The sequence below is a fragment of the Daphnia pulex genome, chromosome 8, assembly GCF_021134715.1.
Source record: "Daphnia pulex isolate KAP4 chromosome 8, ASM2113471v1".
In the NCBI taxonomy this organism is placed as follows: Eukaryota; Metazoa; Arthropoda; class Branchiopoda; order Diplostraca; family Daphniidae; genus Daphnia; species Daphnia pulex.
In genome coordinates, this window is record NC_060024.1 from 8,164,091 (window position 1) to 8,186,578 (window position 22,488).

The 22,488-nt window shown below is 39.2% G+C and overlaps 2 protein-coding genes across 3 annotated transcripts; both read left to right on the top strand.

Annotated features, from left to right (window-relative positions):
- Positions 1–10,461: 10,461 nt before the first annotated feature.
- Positions 10,462–15,060, top strand: LOC124199520 (protein ECT2-like). The gene is made up of 16 exons (XM_046595350.1): positions 10,462–10,768; positions 10,834–10,901; positions 10,960–11,223; positions 11,294–11,506; positions 11,568–11,714; positions 11,773–11,907; positions 11,966–12,116; positions 12,185–12,408; positions 12,471–12,659; positions 12,725–13,093; positions 13,194–13,313; positions 13,400–13,568; positions 13,631–13,785; positions 13,855–13,940; positions 14,013–14,211; positions 14,281–15,060. Exons 1-16 carry the CDS (start codon positions 10,657–10,659, stop codon positions 14,380–14,382), a joined length of 2,703 nt encoding a protein of 900 aa, XP_046451306.1. The 5' UTR covers positions 10,462–10,656; the 3' UTR covers positions 14,383–15,060.
- A 1,506-nt stretch (positions 15,061–16,566) lies between these two features.
- On the top strand, positions 16,567–22,221 carry LOC124199556. 2 transcript variants are annotated; one of them, XM_046595389.1, is made up of 4 exons: positions 16,567–16,796; positions 18,452–18,883; positions 21,169–21,351; positions 21,438–22,221. In XM_046595389.1, exons 2-4 carry the CDS (start codon positions 18,474–18,476, stop codon positions 21,619–21,621), a joined length of 777 nt encoding a protein of 258 aa, XP_046451345.1. In that variant the 5' UTR covers positions 16,567–16,796; positions 18,452–18,473; the 3' UTR covers positions 21,622–22,221. The 2 variants fall into 2 exon arrangements, with proteins under 2 accessions (XP_046451345.1, XP_046451344.1); XM_046595388.1 differs by lacking the exons at positions 16,567–16,796; positions 18,452–18,883 and adding an exon at positions 20,321–21,004.
- Positions 22,222–22,488: the final 267 nt, after the last annotated feature.

A 22,488-nucleotide genomic window follows, 5' to 3' on the forward strand; every position in this document is an offset into this window, starting at 1 on the left:
TTGCACAACCATCCAAAAGACAACCCGTTGAAATTATTCATCATTTTACAACAATAAATGTAAACATGCCTACATAATTGCATTTTTCTTCCTCTTCCCTCCCCCATCATCAACCAATCAAAAAACTTCCCTACTCCCCTTTCCTGACATGAAAAAAAAAATTATCTTAACGCCAAACCAGAAAGAGGTGGAAACGCGACTTTGGCCTCCCCGAAAGAGTTAACACCGAAAGAGAATAAAAATTACCATTCGTTTGATCAGAGAGATAAAACACCAAAAGGCAATCACCTCGTCTTCTAGAACGACAAGAAGAGGAGCGAGCAAGTCACTCATACCCTAAAAACAAATATCTATATTAAAAAGAACTAATTTATTTACGATATAAGCTTTCCCTGGCTATATCCAAGGTTTAAGTTGAACATTAAGTGTGTCATTAAGACACTACGAAGAGTTTCACGCATTTTATTCTTGATGACGGAATGGCTAGGCTAATGGCTATTGATCTAGTTAATCATTGGGAAACTGTTGTGACCAAGGTACCGCCTAAAGAACTTACAAAGTTTCAAAGAATTATCGTCGTCTGTGGGTAGGTTTTTCGCGCTAATTTTGTACTGTATAATTAATTAAATGTCAAAATATTTTAATAGGGAAAAGAAGAATTTCTTTAAGCACTCAAGTAAACATCCTGAGCGATATCCTTTCAACCCTAAAATGGTCGAATTAATGGCAGAGAGTCGTGTCTTCATTTACCCTGAGCTGCTTCCTAAGCTCTCGATCTTTCAAAGTGAACCAGGTATGATTATTTTCTAATCACATTCTTTTAGTTCCAAACATGAAATTTTTTTAATGAGCAGGGCCGTGTAAATGTCTTCATATGAAGAACAGCTGATAGCAATGGGAATGGAACAATTTACTCCATTTTTTTAGGAACTTTTGATCGATAAAAAGAGCGCAGTAGAAAACATGGTTAATTCCATGATTTCTCACTAAATGCTATAACATTGGACTGCCAAAAAGATCGGAATTCGTATCAAGAACAAATCGTTTAAAAACAAAAGAAGTAAAGAAGAAGGAAACCCTATCAAAGTAAGGTTCTTTTTCTGATTTATGAATGAGGTTGTAATTGTTTTGTGGTTTTCTTCTGGTAAAAAGTATTATTTCGCAAACAAAGTTGCTCCACCCATTCATCATAGTATCCAGCCATTTGACCGCTACTCAACAACAGCACTGTGCGATGTCCAACCCAATTTGTTACCAGAACGTTGGCGAAAAATGATGCTGATCCATGGATGCATGCGTTGTCGGTCTAGAAAGAACGATCTTTTTGCACTACGACCTGTAGTTCCACATTATCAACCGACACATTACATCATCTACATAATTCTTTCACTCCCAAAACCAACTATGTCCACTCCCACGGTTAACACTATGAGAACGAAATCCAGGGGACATCCCCCAAGGAAAACCAAGAAAAAAATCGGACTCGAATACCTAAATGATGAACGTGTGGTAATGTAAAAGACTATAGCTTTTTCATAGAAAACGATGTATTCCTTATTTAATGATCCGTTATTGGGAAAATAAAAAATAATAATATTAATTTATTCATCTTTGATAATAGTCATTTATTGGGAAAATAACAAAAAAATTTAACAGCCACCTTGTCACAACAAAGTAATAATATAATATTATACCAATATGTGAGTTATCGATCGAAGAATATTGTCGGAAAAAAATATTTTACCAATAAAGACATGCTAGCTGGGACTCGAAAACTGACGAACAAATAGCACGAGCTAGTCAACGAATTCCTTAGTCTGTTTATTCTCCAGTTCTTTGCGAACTTGTTGAAACTGACAACAATAACTCATGCACGAATATCGACTTAAATAATTTACAACCGACTGAGGTAAGGTAGGTCTATTCTGGCAACATCCAAGTCTAAAAGGGTATCGAATTTATATTTTTGGATTAGGAGCAATCAGCCGACAACAGTCCCTCCCCTGTTTACGTTGAATTACGTCAGATAACGTGGCCATAGATGATAATTTTTCGTGATCCTTGAATGCAGTTTAACTGTGCTTATGTTTCATTCTTATTCTTTTATTTTTAATTCTAATGGGGACTCGAGAAAAAGTGTCGTCTAGAATTACAATTAAATATAAGCACAGTTCAATTCCATTGAAAAGGATCACGCAAAATTATAGTCTATACATAGAAATGCAGAAATAATACGGGAACGCTACATTGGCCACATTCTCTTACGTAACTCAATGGGGCCAAAGACCGCATGCAGCGGGGAGGGGACAAAAAATACGTAAAAAGTCTAACGCATTGATGAACGCGCCCATTAAGAATAGGGTCGTTGCATGCAAATTCGCACATTCATGCACATTCAAAGTTGAACGCAATATTTACCTATTTGACTTTTATGCTCAGTAAATGAACCAAAACGAGGCTCTTGAATCGGTAACATCGTATACCATTGCTGATTCATGAAGTGATATTCACGCTCTTTTAGGGCCGCAACTCTTTTCTTTGGGCGGCAGTTGATTCCTTGGGGAAAAGCTCAAGCAAAAACGGCCACACAGATGCTCAGATTGATGGATCGAAACCCTAAAATTAGGCAAATAATAGGCCTAGGTAATACAAAAAAGTAAAATAATGATGTGATTTTATTTTACTTACCCCACGGAATATTTTCCGCAGGATATCTCTATTGTTATTGATCTTTCCGAGCTCGTCGAAAGATTTCACCAACCCGGTGAAATCTTTTGCAGAAGCAGAGGAAAACATACATGCGTACATTTGCACGCATCAAGGCATTAAATAAAATGAAAGGGGAGAACGACGAGGAAGCATTATACTTAAAGACGTGAATGAGATGGATATTGATACTGTTAACTAAAAAAACCATCTTGAATCCGATAAAGGAAGTTACTATTGCAAAACTGTATATAAATTATTCGTTTAAAACTAAAAATTACCATAAAAGTGGCCTTATATGTTTCCGCCGATTTCTCCCACACGGACTTGATCATACCAAACGCCACTGGATGGATCTACTCCACAGATCGTCATGGTTTTGCCCATGGAACAGGAGAGTAACCACAGGGGATTTTTCCGAATGCCATCTGCAATAAAATTTCATTTATAGTAAATGTTTCGTAACTATTTCGAACTTGGTGCTCCCCACCCACCTTTAAGCACGCGGGCGATTGCCAATGGATGCCATACACCCAGTTCTCATGGCCTTGAAAAACAGTTTCCAATTGGCACTTTGCAGCTTCGTCACATGCAGAAACATCCAAGAACAATTGAAAGTAATTGAATTGATCAGCTTTATTACTGTAAGGTTAGTTTTTCTTTTTGAGAACCCTACTAGCACAAGTCTTCCATAGGACGTCCATAGAACGTCCGGCCGTCCAAACTAGGTCCATCCATTTTCCAATAGCTGCGGACATCCCATGGACCGTCTATTTTGATCCATTTTATTGGAGGTCCAAGTAAATACATCCAGTGGCTGTCAAACCTTGGATTTACTTGTGTCCCAGTAAAATGGATCAAAATTTGCTGTCTGTTGTATGTCTGGAACTGCCAGAAAACGGACAGACCTCATTTAGAAAGTCAGATGTTTTACGGACATTCTATGGATGTCCAAATCTGTCGTTACATTTTGATTACAAGCGCAGAATTTCACAATTTGTTGTAGTAACTTACTACAAACTTGAACCAACAAAAATAAGACCAATAGATGAGAAAATAAGACAAACGCAATTTTTTTTTAGAAAAGGCAGTGGTTTACAAGGGTGCAAGTAAAAAAGGAACCATTATTGGGTATGGTAGCTGGAATTTTAAATGCCTTACACTTAATTGGTGTAATTGGGAAAAATTCAAGATTACGGGACAAGTTAGAAACTAGTAATTCATTTAAAGAAGAAGACGGTAAGGGATAGGTATACATATCTTCCTTCTTCATGAACCGCCTTCTGATTACATGAACTCGTTCGTGATGTTTTATGAAATTTTCAATTACAAACACGTCATTTTCATTGTCAAGGAACACACAATTATCACCCAAAGACGTTGATAGAACCTAATTTTTAAAACGCAGAACTTTGTATTGTTCTGCATTGACAAACTGGGGTAAAATGGGACCTGTGTAATGAATGTCTTCAAGTTTATATTGTCCAGCAATATTTGAGCTTGAATTCTTTACAAGCATTTCTCCCGCTGATTACCAATCGTGCCGGAATTGGGCATTCCTAATACAAATTATAGTAACTAAAAATTACCATTGTGACAAACAAAAATTTGTAAATACTGACCTTGTGAATACAAGTTGTTATAGGAAACTGGTGGATTTCCATCCGTAGAATGCTCAATAATTTCCTCTCTCACATGCTGCGAGACTTCCTCAAAAGAGTTACTGCAACTTTGCTGAACTTGAAGTGGTGACATTGTCAGTGCAGCAGGAACACCTCCAACAGAATTCCTTAATGGGCTTACTGGAACCGTTGAAATCACAATTGCTTCTGTCTGAGTGGGCCCAGATACACCAATGTCAGCAACAGAATTATTGGATCTTTGCTGAACTGCAAGTGGTGCTGTTGGCAGCACAGCAGGAACACCACCATCAACAGAATTCCTTAATGAACTAACTGGAATTGTAGGAATCACAATTGTTTCTGGCTGGGTTGGCCCATAAAAACCAACGCTTTCATCACCACTCGAAGGCAAGAATCTTTTAGTCGGTCTCTTGGGTCTCTTTCCTCTTCCCAATGACGTGTTAGGTTGACTGGCATCATCTGCACCCTCAGAATTAATGTCTGATTGAATTGAAGCAATCTGCTCCTGTGAACGAGCAGCTTCATACGAATCTGATGAAATGTAAATGAAATTTGAAAAAAAGCAAACAATATGAAACTGTAAATTGTCATACCATATTCCTTTCTGACGATACAAGGATAAACATACCAATATGGTTGTGGTACTTCACGTTTCTTTGATGAAATGTGACCAGCAATTTTAGGATACCAACATTTGGAAGAATTGTCATCAGCCTGGAAGATCCATATGTCTGGCACAACAGTAACATGGCGACAATTGTTTCCATCAATTAAATCGACAATAAAAAATTTGCCGGTTAAGCCCTGCAAACATAAATTCTCGTTACTTTGTATAATTGATTATTTAAGGCAAAAAAATTTAATGGAAAAAAGTCGAAGTTGTCCTTACGGGAATTTGCTGCGATATCCCTGCAACAACATTCGTCATGAACATCGCCACTCACAACGCATAATATAATTGAAGAAAATGTACCACAATCATGGGTAGGAAACGTTATTACAAGTTCCAGTCAGGCAAAAACTGCGGGTAGACTAACATTCCCCGAACTAGATGCCCCGCTTAGAACAGACGAGTCATTCCGTACAGGCGCACAACTTAAGCATTATAACAAGGATGGCAAGACATCAGTTATAGAAGAATTACTGCATGATTTAATCGGTGATGTCGTGTTGGACTACATGCATTTAGTTTGCATTAGTGTAAAAAAAAGGAATTGAAGGTGTGGGTTTCTGGCAAGTTTGACGATCTAAGATTTTCTGTGGAAACTATTAGGGAAATTTCAGCTTTTTAATAGGAGTTGGTAAATATATTTCGAGCGATTTTCCTATAACACCACGATCCCTTCTTAAATTACCTCGATGGAAAGCCACAGAGATGCGCTTAGATCTCCTTTACATCTGCCCAGTTGCTTACAAACCACATTTAAATTCAGAAAGATAAAATCACATGATGCTGCTCCATGTGGCAATACAAATCTTGGTCATCCGCGATAGGTGACAGAGTTATGCGACCTATGCGTAGTCTCTGTTGAGGCTTTACGTATCTGATTCAGGGAAACTATATGGCGCAAAATGTATAACCTTTAACGTCCACAGCTTAATCCATTTGGCGAACGATGTTCGTAAGCATGGATGTTTAAATGAATTCAGCTCCTTTCCGTTTAAAAAAAACTACAAAAGATGAATAATATGCTGCGGAGAAGTGGTTGGCTCTTACAACAAATTGTCCGGCGATTAGAAGAAATCGATAATGCTAATTATTGATTGATTAATTGATTGTTGCGGTACCGAATCAATCAAACATCGAGAGCGAAAGTAGAATGTTTAATTTGTAGTATGTTTTTGAAACTAAATGTTTAAATCCTTCTGTTGTAGAAATGCCCAACGGTGGAACGCTTGGTGGAACGCGTAATGTTTGGTTTGGAAATCAGATAAATCCATCAAACACTGCGACTGACGGTAATTTGTTGACTTCATTTTAAGCTTTAGTCGTTAATGTCTAATTTATAACATACATTCTTTCATTTATTTAAACTTTAAGGTTCTGTAGCATTGATTGGGAAGTTGGTAAAAGAGGTCCTTAAACTACAGGAATTTATGTCAAACATGATGGCGAAACTAGTCGTCGTGGAATCGAAGATGGAAAGACAGCCAGTAGCCGAAACAATCACTAATCCAAAGTTCCTTCTTGAACCTCTTCAAGAATTGGAAGAGTTACAAGTGTTGGAAGAATCTTTGCGTGACCAGGATCTTTATTTTCAGTTGGTAAATTATAACCAATATTTTTCATTGTTTCTTCGGTTAACACGTTTTTTCTAATTAGGTTGGAATGATTCGTTCTTTGGGAGGAGCATCGATTGGAGATGCATTGAAGCGAGCCTGGTATAGAGTTTTCTCTATAAATAAGGTGATGGCTTCCGTTAATTGGGAGGGTAAGATAAAGAAGAGATCATTTCAAAAGCAGGGTTTGAAGCAGTACATCGTTACTAAAGCCGTGTTTGGTAAGTTTTGTGTTTATTTTTTAAATATTTCCTTCAATACTTCTAAAATAAGGATTATTTCTTGTTAGATTGTGTGCGAACGACATCCCGGAAATCAAATAACTTCGAATTGGAAACCGAAACAAAGAAGATTATGAAAGCAATGCCCGAGAAGTATCGAAAACGTGCGGCTGAAATGCTCCTCACCAAGAAGATTTTTTAAAATTTGCTTTGCGATAACTCAAACGTGAGTTATCGCGTGAAAAAGGGAGACACTTTGGCCGTAAGCCGCCGTGTTAGAAGCGCGGAAACACTCGCCGTGTTTCCAAACTTTGTGTAGGTACTGTAGAATGTTTACCTATTTTTCGATGTACACGCCTGAAAAATATTTATAAGTTGATGTCATGAATTAATCTCGTCTCATCAATTCATCTCATCACATCATCTGCTATACTACAAACTAATGAACATCTTTTGAAATCTTCCTGTGTTGGTAAGACGATTTTTTAAATATTATATGGTATTTTTTCTTATTTCAGAGAAAATTTCAGCTTCTGGAAATCATATTTTTCCTTGATAATTCATTTGCATTCACTCTTTCGACGGAAGGTTTGGTAAATAACTGTCCCTATATTTAATTGTACGTACCTAATACATTAACTCTTTCTCACAAGAAGGTCAACTGTGTCTTTCTTTGTCCTCAAGTTCTATTCCGGAAGCAATTTTTTACCCTTTTTTTTTGTTATGATTGATTTCCATCGATCATAACGAATTCTTAGCCTCCCATAAATAAGAGCGATCGTTCTTCTTCCTCATAGTTAGGAGAATTTTTCATTTCAGGCCATGGGCTGGTGTCATCCACATACAGAAGCACTTATTCCGGCTCAAATGGGCCCACTAGCTTTCGCACTTCATGTAATATAAAATATGGGATAATATTATTGAATTTCAGTGATATTTCAATTCTGTTCCTTACTAAACATAAATACAATGCTATATGAACAACTGACTAGTAGCCATGGTAGCAACAATAAAATGGTCACAGGGTACCAATCACTTTTCTGTGCCTTTCTAGAATCCTTATCATTGTTTGAATGATGGGGCTAGTTCTTTTTAAATTTATGTGTCGTTATACAAATTATTTTGCATTTTTATTCATGTTTAGACAGGTTTGATTATTTTTATATTTTTGATTATAGTAGCTTCACCAACAATTTATTTTTGGTGTGAGTCTTTTTGGAATGAATTATTTAAAAAGATATTAAGTAATTGACTAAAAAGTGCTGAGAATTGAATTATAAATAATTTGTCTTTACCATGGAAGTGTTCAAGACAGAGGAACGAGGACAAAACGAACTGCGTCAAATGAATTTAATAAAATTTTGGCATGCTCCAGTGCCATGCACTTTTAGTTTATTAAAAAAGAGACAAGCAATGAGTTTTCAATCATTGAATTTGGGGTTGTTAACAAATGCAAAAAATCAATTCAATAATGAATGAAGGCGAAAATGGATTAAGCGACTGCGACGCTTTCTATATAGCCAGCAAATCTACATGATATTTCAAACCCGTACGCAATGAGAATCCGTTTAGATGACACTGTAAAACCATTCACAATTACTTTGTAATGACATCTTAACAAAAGCCTATTTTTGAAATAAATGCGGGGGGTGGGGGGCGGGGCGGAGCCGAGGGCTTTTGCATCGCTTTATGAAAATGAAAAGCGGGGGAGCTATAGAAAAAACTAATTTCATGGACAGATTAATTGCTATCTCAACCACCAAATTGCAAAAGTTTTTTTAATATATTTTATTTGTCGAGATATGACCAATTTAGTAAAAAGGCACATTTAGCCGTTTTCCCTCTCTGATAGCAGCAATTTTTTGTACTCTACAAATATGAAGATCTGTATAATTTCTATTGGTCTAAAATGAAGGACAATAATAACAATAATAAGACCTTCGTTGGCTGTATGTCCCCATTATCTCCCATCCCCTGCATACAACTCTCCTTAGAGAGAGCAGAGGAAAGCAGACGAATCTTACTTCGGGATTAAAGACTAAAAATTCCCACAGAATATGAGGATTTTTAAATTTCGCGGTTAGGAGGCGGTGTTGCCATTTGGAAAAAGTACTGGCAGGTGTGGGAAAAACTTTACCCACCTGCGTCCTGTTCCCTATTTCTCCCCGGATTTTAACGTCTGACTGCATACCATTTGATAAAGTTTTTCACGCTCTTTTTTTGGTGTTAATTTTTTTCATCGTAAAAAGTTTTGATTTTTCTTCAAAATTTCGCCTCTTTGGGAGGCTATAACTCCCGAACGCCCCCACAAACATTCGACAGACGGCCATTTCCCATCTTTCCTCATTTAGACGAATCGCTCAAACTATTAAAACTTTCTCGTTAAAGGTTTTGATCGTTTTGTTCGCGGGCTCTCTGGCTTTGTCAGACAAAATCTGACATCATGTGACCTACGTCAATTGGTCAGACAAGGTGGGGCGGACAATTGTAGCAGACATCATCTTGACTAAAATGCTGCGTTGCGGCGATGGTAACAATTGTAAAAAAAACAAGTCGAACAGCCCTATACCTGACCACAGATAAAGACCACTGGTTGACTCTCTCCATAAGAGAATTAACATGGCCAACTGTTGCCATAAATCGTGTACCCTTCCTCCGATTTCTCCGATCTTGGACTACTTGTCCTGCCCTCTAGTGTCTAGTGTACGTTTGCATCTCTACACTCTGCTTAATTCTATTCAATTGCAATGAATTAATTGATTTCTCTGCTTTTGCCATTGAAAAACGTCAAAATTAAATACAATGTGACTTCTTAATAAAAATGTTATGACAAAATTACCTAGGACTTTTAAACGCCAGCCAAGAATTTTACCAAGACAGAAGGAAAACAATCTTCGTCTGCAAAACCCTTCGTAGCCTCGGTACAGTACAGTACTTTATCCGCTAGAGGCACTACAAGCACTCCAAGAACTCGGGGTCAGTAGGGATAGGGCTAAAAGGATAGGAGACAATCAACCAGTCGTCTTTATCTATGACCTGACATTGGGCTCAAAATAATATTTTAAAAATATTTTGAATTGTTTTCAAAATGTTGAGACATTAGAACATTAGAACTCGAAATAAAAATTTTTTGTGTTTGATAATACAATATTTTCAGAACCTGGAACGAAAGACATTATTTAGATTAGGTGAAATTTGGACTCCAAATATTATTTTAATTTATAGAAAATTTGAATTAATAATTAAAATTGATTAACGTGTAGCCTGTTCATTTTAAGTTTATAACAGAAAACTCTGAAAATCGATTGAAATTATTAAAAATTAAATTATAAAAAATTAAAGTATTAAAAATAGCAGGTAAAATAATGGAATTAAAGTATATGCCTCAACAGGCGAGTCACCAGGTGTGCAAACTGAAAGTGTTTGTCATCATCTTAGGGTTTGGTGAGCACCGAGATAAAGAAAGGATCCTCTACCGCAGGTGCATACCAACACACACGTATGCATTGATGTGATGGTGTTTATAACGGTCGCGGAGTCGCGGTAGGATAATGGAAAATTTTCGTATAAACACGGGCAAACTGTCTGGCAACGCTGTATGAAATTTGAAATTTCGGCTTTTTCATTTATGCAAGGCAGTCCAGTGTGGTTTACAGTTGCACAATAAACTCGAAGAAATGGCTCGCCTACTTATTGTTTTTTGAAATTCGATTGTGAGCTCCAGTCTTGTTTGTTATACGGTTGAGAAAAATTTTGGGAGTTTGATTTTCAAACGTTACAACCCGTGGATTTTATTTTAAATCAAAATGATGGAGACAACGTATGACATGTCTGGTTCAGTGTCTGCTTCTATGAATTACCTTACTCTACAAACCCCGTCCAAGAAATCTCGCAGGAATAAAGAGGATTCTCATCCAGGTATAAAAATTTTTACTATCATGTAGAACTGTCACTTCTATTAAATATTTTTGTAAATATTTCAGTTATTACATCCAAGATATGTTTAGTGGGAAGAGTGTGTGATGTGAAAGGGGTTCAAGAAGCTGCCGAAGTAAGTTTTTATACATTTAAAATGTCAAAGTTGTTATTTGTAAAAATGTACTTTCTAGAGTTTTGGAGTACCAGTATTCCATTCAGAAGATGGTCTTGAATTTGTTAACCCTCAGCATGACACAGTGTTTGTTCTGTATGAGTTTTCCGATGAAGTGTTTGAGGTTCTGTACAAGAAGGAATGCAGGATTCTGGGCTACTCAGCTTTGCTTGACATAGTTTCTAAGAAGTATTTTATGCCTGAACTTGATCGGCCATTGTTTTCTATTTCAATGGAGAATGTAGTATCCTGCTTCACTGGCTTTAGAAATCGAGAGGAAGTGGTGAGTTGCTTTAAAAGAAATGCAATTTTCCAATCATTTAACAATTGGAATAATGTTTTACCATCACTAGAACACACTGGTCTCTTGTATCCATCACATGGGTGGCAGCATTCGAAAGGAATTTGACTGTAACAAAATCACCCACCTTATTGCCAATAAAGTTGGAGGAGAGAAATATCAGTATGCAGTCACATTCAATATTCCAGTTATGAGTGCTTCGTGGGTCCACTTAGCGTGGGAAAAACGTCACGATCTAAGTGTTCGTGCCATTGACTCCACAATGGTATTATTTCATTGTCATTATTGAAATTTATTTACCACATCAAATATTTTCCGTTTTGCAGCAAACGAACAACGCACTCAAGATTTTTGAGGGCACCAATGTTTGCTGGATAGGTATTAATGACGAGGAGGTTACTCAAATGAACGAAATTTTGACTACCAACGGAGGATCTGTAACTACATTGGATGATCCTAACTGCACGCATGTGGTAAGTTTCATGTCAATAAGATTTACAATGGTGGAATTTTACGAAATCCTTTTAATAGGTAATAGACCCCCTTGGAGTTGGAAACATTCCAGAGAAGCTACCCAGTAAAGCTATGTTGGTTGAAGTTAAATGGTTTTGGGTTTCAATTCAAATGGATATTTGTGCCAGTGAAAAACTTTATCCTTATAAAGAGGTAATAATTGATATTCTTTTGTTTACTCAACGCTTCTAAAAACCCGGGATTTTTACAGACTCATTTGACGAGCCCAAGGAATGGGGTATTGTCACCCACAACTCCAGGATCTCGAAACCGCAAGCGTAAACGCTTGAGAGACACAGTGTCTCAACTTGCTGCTCAAGGAGGATCGCCTGGCTTACTTCAAGTTCCATCGTCTGGTCATGGTACAAATGTTTATTGCTTGGAGTTTTTCCCCCTTTTAATGACTAACGAAAATGTTGTTTATTCATAGACACTCATCGCCGCCGTTCCTCGATTAGTGAATCTGGCTTACTCAGCCTAAGTGGATCGTTTCTAGATGCCACGAGTCCCGAGAAAGTGGGGGGTCAAGGTGATCTCACCATTTCCGTTCCTACACCACAGGATCTCAAAGCAATGTCCCCTCGACATCAGGTGTTCATGGAATTGTTGCATACGGAAATGAATTATGTGGAAATACTGGAGACAATTGTTGAGGTTTGGTGTTATTTATTGCGCGTTATTTACCACAATATATAAATTCAACATTTCATCCCTAGGTGTTCAAAAAGCCACTTGAGGATCCTAGCCAAGTTGGAGGCTCTTTGCTTGATCCCACGGAGGTCAAAATCATTTTTGGCAATCTACCGCCTATCCATGAAATCCATTTCGAGTTACTTGTGCAACTTAAAAATACCGCACTCAACTGGAGAGAAGACATCAGCGTCGGAGCTTTAATTTTGAAGCATGTAAGTAAAGAATTTTCGCATACCCAGCATATTCGTTTACATAACTGTATATTTTACTTTTGTAGTCGCATGACTTGGTTAAGGCCTACCCTCCTTTTGTCAACTTTTTTGAGCAAACCAAAGAAGTGTTGAGCATGAGCGACCGATCGAAGCCACGTTTCCACGCATTCCTTAAACTGGGTCAGAGTAATCCCAAATGTCGACGGCAGAGCCTACAAGAGCTTCTTATTCGTCCTGTTCAACGACTACCATCCATTAGTTTGCTTTTGAACGATTTACTCAAGCAGACCCCAAAAAGCAATCCGGATTACGGTGAACTGGAGAAAGCTCTGTCCACGATCAAAGAAGTAATGACGCACATCAATGAAGACAAACGGAGGACTGAGGGTCAAGTTGTCCTTTTTGACATTTTCAACGACATCGAAAACTGTCCTGTAAGCTTCGTTAAATTTTGTCATTTAAATAATTTTTCTTTTAATTAAAATAGATGTTAAATTTCAACTCATTTTTACATTATTTCAAATTGAAATTTAGGCACATATTGTTTCTTCCCATCGTAGCTTTGTATCCCAATGCGACGTTATTGAATTGGGCGATGGTATTGTTGGTCGTGGTGGGCAGCTGACACTCTTTTTATTCTCCGACGTCATTGAGGTAAATTTAAAGCCATTTGCTTAGTTCGCATATTTTATTTTTAACTTTTTGTATATTTATTTATTTATTATTATTTTTTTGTATAGATATGCAAGCGTCGATCAAGAGGTAATACTTTAAGGAGGGATGTTAGCACAATCAGCCTCCAGCCGCCAAGAGGAGGTGCTGATAAAGGAAGCAAACCTACTTACAAGCATGTCGAATTAATATCGGTTTCCCATGTTAAAAGGGTTATCGACATTACGGAAACAGAAGGTAAATCTTTTTTTGCCATAGGACCATCCCAGTCTATCACTTCATTCGCAACTTTGTTTTAGACTGTCAAAATGTGTTTGCCTTAATTTGCCGGAGTCACTACGAAACAAAAGAGCGCCTTTATTCGTTCGAAATTACTTCAGAAGACGTAGACAAAGTTGCATTCTTGAAAACTCTTTGTCGATTGATGGCAAACATCACCTGCAGGGCGGACGCGGTACATGCTTTCAATATATAATGTACATAATAAGAATCCGTATATTAACAATATTCTTTGCTTTCACAGGAAAACTACCTGGCGTGCATGGAAGCTCGTCAGCTTGATATAGATACAGGTGACTTAGCTTCGGGCACTCTAAGAAGAGCCGCTAGGTAAATCGCTTTATTTCTCAAATAAGTTTACCTAAGAAAAGCCATAAAATATATCTGAATTTTTCTTTTTAGACTTGCATCAAAGACTCGCATGGCCGTTAACCGAGCGTTCAGTTTCAGCAAAACGCCGAACCGTCTGAAAAGAGCAATGAGCACAGTAATGAGTCCGCTGAGGTCTTCAAACACCTCAATTCTCGGCGATACCTCTCTTGTTAGCCCCATGATGAACGGCGGAGCGGTGGGCATGGCGGCTAGTTGTGCCAACTTGGCGGTAAGGCTTTTTAAATTTATCAATCACTATTTAGATCCATGTTAGAAATGTTCCGTTTTCTTTATCAAGATGATGGATTCTGACACTGGACTAAAAACGACACCGAGTTCTTCGACTTTAAAAAATTTCAAGAGCAATTCCCTTGGGTTTAATGCGCATAAACGTTTGTAAACTGGCATTCAGCGGAGTATTCAACCAAATTAGAAAATAGACATAATGAAAGGCGAACCAACCGCGGAACCAGATTTCACTTCAAGCGAACGCGATTTTTCTCCTCTTATGAGCCAATTTCATGAACCATTTATCATATCCTCACAATTCTGGGTGCCTATCGTCTTCCCATTATGTATCATATACCTTCTTTTTTTTCCCCCAATTATTATTATTTGTGTGTGTTTTGGATAGGCTAGTAGCTCGTCTTCCCTCCATTTTTGTGAGCATCTACCCCCCTTTAAACAAATTTTACAGGACATGGGCTTGGCAGCTAAAGTAATTATGAGCATCATTTTGTGTGACGATGGTATTTTACTTTAGCGGGATGTTGGAATCTGTTTTGATAGAGCGGAAGAGTAACAACGGAAGCAGGGCAACCTTTTCCCTCCCACATGATTTGAAGAATGCCGATATGTTCGGTCACCTGTTATATTCTATTATGAGAAAACTATTTTATCATGCTTTGTTCGTCCCAGCTAATCCCCCGCTCCTTACGCTGGCTTTGCATCTGGCAATACTTCATTTCTTTTACAATTTCTTTTGATTAGTCTCTGCTTTCTAGTAGATCAAACGAAAAACTAAATTTCTAATACACACATCAACGTTGACTCGGTCGAGTTAGCCTCAACACGTCAACTCCTATGGTACCATATTATTTGTTTGTTTCAAGATGTAGGCATGGGGTGGTAGCCCCTACTCAAGTCCCATTCAAAATTTTCATTTGGGGCATTCCCACAGGTTTTTTACAGGTGGGCTGTGTAATTATCACAGTGTCCCTAGTAGCCTAGTTTCTCAGCACAAGTTGTGTTCGTTTGACTGAGGAAGGTTTATCTCAGTTTCTTGAAAACTACTCATACTTGACGTATTCAACCAAGAAACCACAATACAGCGGCAGACAGCGGGAACGAAATGAGCCAGCGTCTGGAAAATGTTCAAGTGAAATATTTGCCTGACTGTCAAACGTCAAGGTAAGAAGAAAGAAAAAAAAAGAAGGATGCGAAAACATTTTGAAAATTTCCGTCTAATTCGGGCGTCAATTAAGATGTAACTCTGGTTTCCACACAACAGACTAGCATGCAGTCCCACAGAAATTAAACAGGGGACACATGGGATACCCACCGCAGGTCCGCTCATGAAAAAGAAAAACAATTATAGTTTGTTATTGACATTCCGGTTATGCAATGTATTCGTTGTTGTTCATCCGCGAGAAAATTGAGTTTTCTAGTTCATGGTGTCACTCTCTGCATACACGTAAATCCAGGTTTTCCCATTGCATGTTGTTATATGCCTTATGCCGCATGTCTTGTTTCTTTTAGACGTGTGTACGAAGATAGTTGACAAATTACTTCACGCGTGTCGTCTATATGCGATCTTGGTATTTCTTTGGAATGCATACACACGCGTTTATCGAAGAGCCCGGATACCGGCAATCAAAGGGAATTCCGGGTTGAAACATTTACCGTTGAAAAAAAAAAAAAAACATTTAGTAGGCAAAACGATGAGCGTTGCTAAATTGCTAAAACGGCTGAAAAACCGAAGATGAAGATGGTGGCTTTTTTCTTTAAATATAGTAATTATTTCATTAACAGAGTGACCTGGGCTCGGCACGCAACGACGAGGCCATATCTCTGCTCAGGGCCATGTTGGCTATTAAATCGCACTTTCTTTAGGTGGAGACGAACTTACGGGCGGATTCGTCCAGGCAACAATTTCTTATCCGTCACAATTCTACGACGTTTCTCTTCGTGACATGAACTCGAACTATTCAAAACGCTTGAAATATATCGAAAGAGGTTATACGAAATTTGGAACTGGGCTGCATCTAGATCTTTGATTGACGGAAACGGAAGCTCTTTGATTCTTTTTCTGCTTGTCAGCATTTTCACGCTTTCTCTTAAAGTGAGTGTCGTTCTGTATGCAGCAAAAAGGCGGAAATGATCGTCGCATCCTTGCACGGCCTTTGACACCGTCGAAGAAGCAACGGTACATTCGTCAGTACCAATAACGCGATTGAAATGTTTTTCAATTTCGAGTTTTTCAACCGTCTTTCTCATTTTTTTGTCTTCCGCTTTTGCGTCATGTGTCGAACGATGATTGCCACCCGGGATTGTGTATATATACGAGATGTGAAGGACGGAGAATGGTACAGTCACAGTCTTGTCTTCATCAGCTCCTCTTCAACTTGAACTTGAGCTGCAAAGTCTTGATTTGTTTTTTGGTGAAGAAGGCGGAGCCGTTGCATCACCGATTTAACCAGCGGTTAGGAGCGTTTTCGTAACTTTGCGAGCAGGAGGTCCTTATATCGTCTACAAACTAGTAGTCTGCGACGACAGGTGTTTCGGCCTTCCTAGAGCCCCAGCCGTCAACTTCGTGTAAGTGCATGTTTCTCCGAAAGAGAGTCGGAACAAGAAGCCAAAAGACAAAAGCTGCGACTAATAATCCGCACGCTTGCAGTATATCGCTTGCCTTCATTCAGCAACACTGTCCTTCTGTTTCCTTCAGAGTTAAGTTGGATTTTTTCAAGTCACCGTCAAAGTATTTATATACCCGATAGTTTTAAATAGCGTCTGCTTAACTGAAATTTCCCTGTTGCTCGTTCAATTTGAATTACGTAGATATTTTTGGCAAGCTATCTTTTATCTTTCGATGTAAAATCTTAAAAGATCTGATTCAGATTACAGATGGTAGTTACTTTCATTTCATTTTTGTATTCCACTTTGCGTGGCTAGTCGATTCCCAATTTGTTGAAATTTGCATACTAAAGCAAGAGTTGAGTAATTTTTCGAAACAGATGATTCATTACTAATTTTGTTCAATACTTAATTGATCGGCTAATTATTTATTTGCTAACTCCGCAAGAATTTCGTTGATCCCTTCCTATCTAACCAATTAGACAGTAATCACAGAATTTGTTGCACTTTCTGAAAAGCACCTCTCTTCTAAAATCGTAAATCAAATTCCGCACCAAAGACGATTGCATCCACAGTTGACAGTGTACATGGTCAAAGTGCGTTCAAATTAAATTAGTCCGTTGCGAATAGTTCGACAACTAAAATCAAACAAACGAAAAGAAAATGTTTCACGAAATGCCAACTCTTTTGGCGACGGCTGCACGCAAAACTGGAGAAACAGCCAGAGGACTGATTATTAGCCTGTACGAGGGTACAAATTTGAACTCGATTGTTATCTACTGCGGTGTCCTACTCATCCTGGCCATCATCGCCGCCTCCCTCATCATCGCCTTCGCTGCGGCCGCTCGCAAACGGGCCGATCTCTATTACTTGACGCGGATGGAACGCTTGGACTGGCTCGATCATCTCCACCGATCCGTCAGGTAAGGTTATCAGCCGCCAATTTGTGTGCCAACGAGACGGTACCAACAGGTGGCACTTCGGAAGGAAGTGACCAGACGAGTACGTCGACCTACCGCATACCGAAAGAAAATTATAGACAAACGATATCAGCGTCATTTCATATTTCTAGTTTATATATGCAGTGAATCAACCGTTAGACTTTTAATGGCTCATTTTCTCTAGGAAAAAACTTGACTAGGTTTGAGGGTATATAGGTAATTTCAATATTTTTCAACATTTTTTTTCCCAACCACATTTTTACCTATGACCGAGCCACCTGCTCAGCTGGCCTTTTTATTTCGGAACGTACTACGTATCTTTCGTCACGGGTGGAATCTGCTCGGTCCTAAACCCGTGCATTTTAATTTTTTAGGACCTTTTTTTCTTCCCAGATAATTACTGTTGTCTCGACGCTAATCAACAGACCCAAAGTTAATTATACAATCGTTGACTGCTTAACGCCAATGATCTCTAAGAATGTAAGATCACCAAAGCTACTGCACATATTGGCCTGTAACGGGACGAACACTTAGCACTAAAGCTACTTGCCAAGCACGCAACATCTGACCTCACTGATTACCCCACAGACGCCTTTTGCATCAATCGTTTTAGTGTCCACTAACTGAAAAGAAAGAAGATGAATAATGAATCTCTTGTGCTTGAAACCAATGCAGGTGAATCGAATTTAGTTTTTTAATGTCTTGCGGATCACTGCGTATCAAACGGGCGGCCGTCTGGGTCGTATTCGTTCTGGCCTTATCGATGACCAGGGCCGATGAAGTCGATGAGAAAATTCCCAGCTTCGACTCCGATGAAGGACGGTTGTATTTCAACAACCAGAACAGCACGCTGGTTCCTCTCGGCTCCGGCGGCGCCCTGCTGGTCACGACGGTGGGCATCGTGGCCGTCGTCATCGGCGCGGTGGTCCTTTTCTCGCTGGCGTTTAACAATCATGGATTAAAGAACGGCGGCAGCATTTTTTCACCTTGGTTGAACCAGCAGCCCGGAAGCTACCAGCAAAACCAGTACTACGCCCAGCCGCAAGCGCAGCACTACGTCTACGAACCGTATTCGAAATTGGGCTATCAGAGTCAACCCGTCGCCCGGTAAGATTGACGAGCAATTCGGAAGATTGCGGCTCCGCTCTTTCGCACTCTAGAAAATCACTCAGTAGATGGCCGACCAGTCTCGGTTTCTTCGGAAACTGTTACTGGTTTTTATTTTCGTTCCGCACGCATTGTTCCAGTTTACCTTTACCAGCACGCCAAAGAATTCACAGCACTGTACAACAGATGGCATTTGAATAGCAATTGACGACATTTCAAATTTTTCATGAGAAATTCAAAATTTCAAGTGATAATTTGACAAGAATTTTTAGTGTTAGTTGTTTATGCTATAGGGGGTGTGTTCACCAAGAATGCGACTTATATTACTATTCATTATCTTCTGCCTCCCACACAGAAGCCAATTGAGGAAGTTGACCAATACGGTATCTGAATTTATTACATTTTCCCGTCGAATTTGAAGATTAGGAACAAGGCAAATTGGACTTGGAATTGGCTAATAAAAATCTAAAAATAAAGTTCATTTTAAAAGAATTCCAACGTCACTAGACAGCTGGATATTGTTTACAATAGTTGGCGCATCTCATGAAAATTCTACTGCTGTCCACTAGACTTGAAAATATGGGGGGGGGGGGATATAACAGTAATTTTTGGTATTGTGAAATTTAGACATTGATGAAGAACAACTTTACAAAAAAAAATTACTCACAGTAGCAAAAAAAAAAGCATCAGAATAAAACTTTAAATAATGCAGAGAGCGCAGTCTGATGACCCTGTTGTCTCTACTGCCGGAACTCCTTTTCTCTTTCAGCGCTAATTTTTCTCGGTCATTTATGATTTTCAAAGACAATATCCTTTCTTAATTTAAATTTTGACACTCGTACATCCATCACCTGTTCATTTTCAATGCCGATACTTCATTATTGATGTCGTCCCTCACCTATATTTAGGCCAAGTCATTTGTTTATCAGAGTTGATCAATAATTGGACCGGGGACCCGATCTATAGTTGTTGTTGATTTTTAAAGTAATATTACCCTCTCCACTATTTACGGAAATCATTAAAAGGATGATGAATGAGAGAAGGGAACATCTGTTGGGTTGCGTCGTTTCGTTGAAAAAGACACTGAAGTGTAGAGGGTAGAAAATGAGACAAATTCAAACGGGGTATTAGCCGCCGCGTTGACCAAGCGGAAAGGTGATACTGTTTTCGGGTAAAGAGAAAAAAAAATAATGAAAAAAGGGGCACTGCCCTATTCAAAGTTGGCATAATGAGAAAGATTCGACTCGACGCGCTACGTCGTCCGGCTGAGAGATCGGTGTGTAATCGCAACTCTACTCGTGACTGATGCTGTGATCAGTGATCTAGTTTCTTTTTCTTCTTGCCTTTTGATTCAACGGCAGCAGACGAGGCGAAGAACCCGTACAAGACGAGCCTTCCTTGTCTACCAGCTTCCGGTTCAACCCCCTTGAATATATAAGTAGGCCCGGTGGATAGACGAACAACATCAGATCTCATTTATCACTTGGATCGAACGTTCTTCCCCCCCACTAAATTTTGCTCATCAAATTTCCTCAACTTAAAAAAAAAATCTTGTCCTTTTTAATTCCCATTTTGTTTTCTGGTTGCCATAAAGTCACAACATTCGAGCATTAACTGTAGTAAACCCCCTTACCGTTCAACCTAAGTGCCGACTGAGCCACCCAATCCCAGCAACCGCACGATGGCATCTCGAAATTGGATCCTGTTCTCCGCTCTGTTCCTCCTGACGTTGTTGGTCCGGTCGAGTCAAGCCGAGGACTGGGAGTCGTTGCAGGACGACAGTTCTGACGACGGTGGCCAGGCGTTGGAAGAGAGCGACGACGAGGGCGGAGAGCAAACGCTCGATCCTCGCCTCTTTCTCATTTTGCCGACGGGCGCCGGCAATTTGCTCAACTTGAACACGACCGGCGCCTTGTTGGCCTTGCTGGGCACGGCCGCTCTCCTCTCCGCTTTGGGATTCCTCATCTATCACGTCGTCTCCAACAAGTTGATGATGAAGGGTCAGACCAGCTACGGATCGGGAGGTTACGGCGGTGGCTCATCCGGCGGCTACAGCTCATACGGCACTGGCGGAACCGGTGGATTTGGCGCCGGTTCCGGCAGCAGTTACGGTTACGCCAGGTCCGGGTTCTTGCAAAACACATTTTAGACCTGATTATTATGCACACGAGCACTGGTTTCACAGTTGATTTGATTTTTTAAATTGTTTTAAAATTTGGCGCCAAATGTTCAACATTTCAAAATATTTCATTTTGGTCTTTTTCCTGACTGACATTCAACATTAGATCGAGCGATGCCCCAATGGACTGGGACAGTCTCAAGATCCTCGACTACATTTCCATGATGGAAGAGATGTGGCGCAAGTTGGACGTTCACGACACCGGCTGCCAGAAGCGAATCCTCTGCGAGATCCATCAGAACGAAAAGGCTCTAGGACCTGCTGCTTCCAAGATCGTCAACGCATTCGGGTATTAAACCTCCTGTTTTTTTTTTTGTTTTTTTTTTGGCAGGCGCATAAGCCACGGGTAACTAATTTCATTGATTAATTCTGCAGATACACTCGCTACCTGTCCATGTTGAACATCCCGGACGCGCTGAAGAACATGATCGACGACTACCAGGATGCCGCTGACAAGGGGCGTTCCCTGCAGGACAAGGAATGCAAGGACGTGTTTGATTCGTGCGATTTCAGCGTCAAAGAAACATTCCTCAAGAAGCTGAAAGGCCATCACGATTAGCCGCTGATTGAAGAGATACACGTGTAGAACAATATCTATCACACACACACGTATAGACACAGCAGCAGCAGTAGCACGCGATGTGGAATTATGTCTAACATTTTCCCCAACGGGAGATTTTTTTGTTTGTTTTAATTATTTAAATTGTTGATGTTGCGTTTGCTGATTGACATATGATTTTTCCACATTTGAAATGCACGTTTCGTTTCCTATTTAACCAGCCAGCGCACCAAACTGCTAATTATTATTTTTAGTTTTTTCTTCTCAAATGCCTTCAAGACAAACGTCCCCCCCCCCCCCGTGTCCGCCTTTGCCCCCAAAAAATCCCTTAACTTCCTGTTATTGTTTGTTCCTCCTCGGGTTCATTTTATTTATTCAACCAAGAAGAAGAAAAAAAAAAGGAAGTTTCAACCTCCCTTCCTGTTAACACCACACACCTGCAGGAAAGAGCGGGAATCTAACGCCAGTGTCAAGCTGCTGGCATTTCCCTACCTCTCCCGCTAATAATTTACCAAGTGTTTGTCTTTTTTTTTTGAACCTTTCATTGTATAAAGAGAGATAAGACATGATACATAACAAATACACTTCCTTTACTGTGCACATAACTGTCAATATTATAATTTTTTTTGTTGGGGAAAAATCTAATTATTAACGCGACACAGATCAGTTTTTACGATTGCAGTCGTAACGAGCTAATAAGGATATGCGATAAGAGTATACCGTTAGACGATGGGAGGGAATTCCTGCATAATAAAATCGCCACTTTGCATTTTTTTTTTTTTTTTTTTCGTTTCGATGTTTTAATAAATTAGAAATGAAAACATTGCATATTATTCCTAAGACAGATGATACTCCTTCATCATCTCT